The 5,203-nt window shown below is 42.8% G+C and overlaps 1 protein-coding gene across 1 annotated transcript; it reads right to left on the bottom strand.

Annotated features, from left to right (window-relative positions):
- Window positions 1-1,579: 1,579 nt before the first annotated feature.
- LOC119220564 (uncharacterized) lies at window positions 1,580-4,990 on the bottom strand. Its single transcript, XM_062558270.1, has 2 exons — window positions 1,838-4,990; window positions 1,580-1,800 (listed from the first exon to the last, which is right to left on the bottom strand). Exon 1 carries the CDS (start codon window positions 4,858-4,860, stop codon window positions 2,206-2,208), a length of 2,655 nt encoding a protein of 884 aa, XP_062414254.1. The 5' UTR covers window positions 4,861-4,990; the 3' UTR covers window positions 1,580-1,800; window positions 1,838-2,205.
- Between the last annotated feature and the right edge of the window lie 213 nt (window positions 4,991-5,203).

Below are 5,203 nucleotides of genomic sequence, written 5' to 3'. Positions count from 1 at the left end.
CATGTCCCCATGCAGACCACTGGGAACTTGCCTTTTCATGTCTGCAGCGCATTTTGCCGTGCAACTCTACAGCTACCAGTTTAGCCGGAATAGTGAGTCTAATTTGGGGATCTGGTGAAAAGACTGTTTGCTCAACACGTGGGGGTTCCCGGCTTCTCCATGCCTCATTTGCGAGTCAGCAAGAAAAAAGCAAATAGATGAAAGGCGGTCCCCACAGTTGGAGATGATGCACTAAGGGTCCTCTCGCTAAGCAGGAGGCTATTCAAATGAGTGGCTAATTGTGGCATCCTTTAACCCATTGAAGAGGCGTCAGCGCGGTATCATGGGCCTGTTAATTGGTACAAACAGGTAGCAGATGCAGGCACTGGGTTTGAGCATCTGCCATTTAGTGAGCCAACCTCCATGAGCAGCAATTAGACAGGCAAGATGATGGAGAGAGATCAAAGAGGAAGGAGGCGAGAGGAGAGGAGAGGGTTAAGGAAAAGGAGAGGAAACTAGGGGAGAGAACATGAAGAAAGGATGCAACATTTGAAAAAGAGAAAGCGTAGCAGAAGAGAAAGACAGCTGCATACACATTTACAAAAGTGCAATTTAGCAAAGCTAATTTGTAGATTTATTTTTCATCGATTATTGTGGACCTGCTGATTAATTGGTTTAGAATCATAAAGCAAAAATAAGTTAATTAAATAATAATTTCACTTCAAAATATTCAAAATACATAATATTGAATCATGGTTGGTTGATTAACAGGTTAGAGGTTTTTAGTGTAATGTATTTACATGGGAAACGTTAACATACAGTTTGGAGCCTCGCAAATGTTCCAACATCATCTTAAGATTTCAAATGTCTCTGACAAGATAAGTTATTAATAATGAAATGAAATTAAGAACATACAATATAAACAATTACATCAGGCTAAGTCAGTGACATAAAAAATAGCTAGATTCATAAATTAGGGATGGGCACATTAACGCGTTATAAATGTGTTACCGTAGCAATGCATTAACGCTGCACGTTTTTTGCACCGGGGCTTAACACTGCTGCGCACATTAACCGAGAAAATGAAGAAAGATACTGCACTTTGAAATGGACATTTTTATTTGAAATGTCAACCAGCGATAAAAGCAGTGCTATTAGTGATCACTGCAAAACAGAAGTATCTTATCACCAGAGTATTGCAAGGATGAAGTATTACAAGCATGAAGCACTACAAGCGTGAAGTACTACGACAACCAGTGGTGCAACTACGGTAGAATCTCACAGAATGAGGCGGGTGCGAGCCTGACACATAATACAGGAGTTTCATGAAAACGGAGTGACGCCGTTACGAGCACCAACTGTTGCTCTCACTGACGACATGCAGACTCACACAGCAGTCTGAGGTACAACATCTGAACCCTGTAAAAATTGGTTCACTTGCTGGTCAGATTGTTCAGAAGAAACGTAAATGACCATGTGTGTCACAGCAACTAGTTCGGGGAAGAGTAAGAAGTAAGAAAATGTAAAAGTAGGAAGAGTGGTTAGAACTGTTGAGTTAATTTTGTCATTCAACCTGCAAGTTTTTTCAAACTAAAAAGACTACTGTAGTGGCCATTTGTCCTACGTATCCTTGATCAAAGGCCACTGATGCACCTAGTTTGACGTCTTTAACTCAGAAAAAAGAGTGTTGTCCAGGCGGTGTTTTCTTGTTGCTTGTTGTTTATTTTTAACCAAAATATCACCAAAAAACATAACATAAAGTGAGCTGCTTTCCTATGCACTGCCTAACTGTTAACTGTTTCGCCTGTTTCACTGCTGTACCTGTAACTGGTAACTGGTAACTGCGTAACTGTTTAACTGGTAACTGGTAAAAACTTATTTGTCACCCTGGTGCATGCTGGTCCCACCTGGCTATGCCCTTAAGTAACCTCCAGGTGCCCACCGCATTACCCAATTAGTGATCCAATTACTCAATTAGTGATCCCGCTACCCAAACAATCAAGAAAAATATATTTAAAGAATATATAACTAAATAATAGCTCCTACATTCCGGCCCCTAATTGGGAATATTATCACAATTTATCCATATACTCAAACGGAGCTATTTCCATAAACAAATAATGACATCCACAATTAATCTTTCCATGCATTAACCTAGATGAATCTTGTTGCACCTATAAGGAGAATAGATAGAGATAGAGAAGGTAGAGAAAGATAGAGAAAGAGTCAGTCCATAGTGCTAACGGCTGCTTCCAATAGCAGACAAAGCTTGGTCACTGGCCTCTCCAGAATGCTGGTCTTTGTTTGTAGCCGCACAGAGCGCACCAGACCCTTTGCATCTGGTCTCGTATCCAAAACTTTCCCCATCATCCAAGATCCTCTTGGCGCTGTGGCATCCGCAACAAGGACAATGTCTCCCGGAATGAGACTTCTTCTTGGTTTTGTCCATTTTTGTCTCTCCTGCAACATGGGTAGGTACTCCAAGATCCACCGTTTCCAGAAGAGTTCAGCCATGTACTGTATTTGCTTCCATCTTTTCCTGACATAGAGATCTGCTTTATCAAATAGTCCTGGTGGCATGATTGGTTTGCCCTTTAATATTAGAAGGTGGTTTGGTGTCAGAGCTTCGAGGTCATCTGGGTCATCAGAGACCCTTGTAATGGGTCTGTCATTAAGAATTGCTTCTACTTCACAAAAAATGGTCTGGAGACCTTCATCATCCAGAATTTGCTGTCGAAGAACTGAGGTGAGAACACTTTTCACTGAGCGAATCAGGCGCTCCCAGATTCCGCCTTGATGGGAAGCTGCTGGAGTATTAAAGTTCCACTTAATGCCATCCTGGACCAAAGCGTTTAGAATTTTACCATGATTCAGTGCAGCAAGACTTTGCTTTAACTCTCGGTTGGTGCCAACAAAGTTTGTGCCGTTGTCAGATTTGATGGTGGAGACTGGACCTCGTCTACAAATGAATCTCCTTATTGCATTTATACAGGAGTCTGTATCCAGTGTATGGGCTACTTCCAAGTGCACGGCACGGCTGGTAAGACAGGTGAAAAGCACTCCATATCTTTTAAGAAGACTTCTTCCCCTTTTAACATTGATGGGCCCAAAATAGTCAACTCCAATATTTGTAAAAGGAGCTTTGTCAGGCAACACTCTCTCTTCCGGCAAATCTGCCATCTTCTGCTCACCAAGTTTTCCTCTGTTGCGTCTACAAACAACACAATCGGAAATGACTTTCCGGGCAGCTGAGTTTGCATTTATGATCCAGTACTTTTGCTGTAACCTAGACAACATGTGATTTCTTCCTGCATGTCCCAACTGATGATGAATATGGCGTAAAATCAGTGTGGATACGTGCAGGTCTTTGGACAATATTATTGGATGCTTTGACTCTGCTGTCAGCGCTGCTTTACTCAACCGACCACCAACTCTGAGGATTTCAGCGTCCATTATTGGGTCCAGTTTGTACAGTAAACTTTCTTTGGGGACGTTTACGTGCCCCTTCAGGGAGGCAATTTCCTTTTTGAACCGCTGGCTTTGTACAAATTGAATAATTGACTCTTCCGCCTTGGCAAGATCTTCAGGTGTTAGGCTTTGTCCTTTGAGTGTGGCTTTAAAGTTCTGAACTCTCCTTTCCACTTCTTGCTTCTGTATCTCCAAATGATCCTTCCGGAGTATTGTAGAAGCCCAAAATTCCTTTCTCTTCTGTCCCAATGACTTGAGAATTTCCTTGACCTTCAAAATCCAAGCCACAGATGTATTCAGTTTGATCCAAGATGAAAAGTAATTGATCAGGTGGCTAGTGGCATTTTGCAAATCATTAACAATAGTATTCACTATCAAGTCCCTTTTGACCTCTGGGTCATCTGCAGCAATAACGTTAAGGTTATCGACCAGTTTAGGCCACTTCTCCTTTGGCATGTGTAGAAACTGAGGTCCATTTATCCATCTCCTGCCTTTCAGGAAATCCTCAGCTCCCATGCCTCTTGATGCTTCATCTGCCGGATTCTCCTTGGAACTCACATATCTCCATTGTTCCACATCTACTGTATCTCTGATGAAAGAGGTTCTGTTTGCCACAAAAGTATGGAATCGCCTGGTTTCACTGGAGATATATTTAAGGACTGTTGTACTGTCTGTCCAGAAGATTGACTTTTCAAGTTTAAGTTGCAACTCCTTCCGCAACATCTTATCAACACGAACAGCAAGAACGGCAGCTGTGAGCTCCAGTCGAGGGATTGTAGTCTGTTTTAGTGGAGCAACTCTGGCCTTTCCCACTAGAAATGCAACGTGTACTTTATGATCCTTTTCCAATCTCACATAAGACACAGATCCATATCCAACCTGACTGGCATCGGAGAAGTGGTGAAGTTGTGCTGTAACAGGTTCTCCAAAGTCTCTGGGTTTAATACATCGATCAGCCTGGAACGTAGACACCCTTTGTAGGTCCTCAAGCCAATTAGACCATTGCTTAGAGAAGAAGTGGGGAATAGCATCATCCCACCCAAAGTTTCTCCTACAAAGTTCCTGTAGCAGCAGCTTGGCTGGCATACTGAATGGGGCCAGAAATCCCAACGGGTCGTAAAGTGAGCTGACCACCGACAAAATGCCTCTTCTGGTTCTTGGTTGCTCTCGTAATGTTGTCCTGAACTTGAACTTGTCTGTTTCAATGCACCACTGCAGTCCTAGGACTCGCTCCATTGGAAGTTTGTCCATATCTAGGTCCAATTCCACTATTTCCTTTGATCTTTTATCCACAGCGATGGATTGCAGCACTGTCCGGCTGTTGCTAATCCACCCTGAAAGATTAAAGCCTCCTTTGTGACAGAGAGCATTTAAATCCTTGCTCAGTTGTAGTGCCTCCTCTTCTGATGCCATGGATTTCAGGCAGTCATCCACATAGAAGTTACTTTTGACTGTTTCTATCACTTCCTGCGGGAAATGTTGCACATTATCATCTGCAGTTCTCTTCAAAGCATAATTTGCACAACTTGGTGAGGAAACCGCGCCAAATAGATGTACCTTCATCCTATATTCCTGTGGAGCTTGAGTAATGTCACCATCAGGCCACCAGAGGAAGCGGAGAAAGTCGATGTGTTTATCTGAGACATAGACTTGATGAAACATCGCTTGGATGTCAGCCATTACGGCTACGGGCTCTTGCCTAAAACGAATGAGGACTCCTATGAGCTTGTTAGTAAGATCAGGGCCCTGCAAGAGC

The sequence above is a fragment of the Pungitius pungitius genome, chromosome 16 (assembly GCF_949316345.1).
Source record: "Pungitius pungitius chromosome 16, fPunPun2.1, whole genome shotgun sequence".
NCBI lineage: Eukaryota > Metazoa > Chordata > Actinopteri > Perciformes > Gasterosteidae > Pungitius > Pungitius pungitius.
This window is presented reverse-complemented; position numbering and strand designations above follow the sequence as displayed.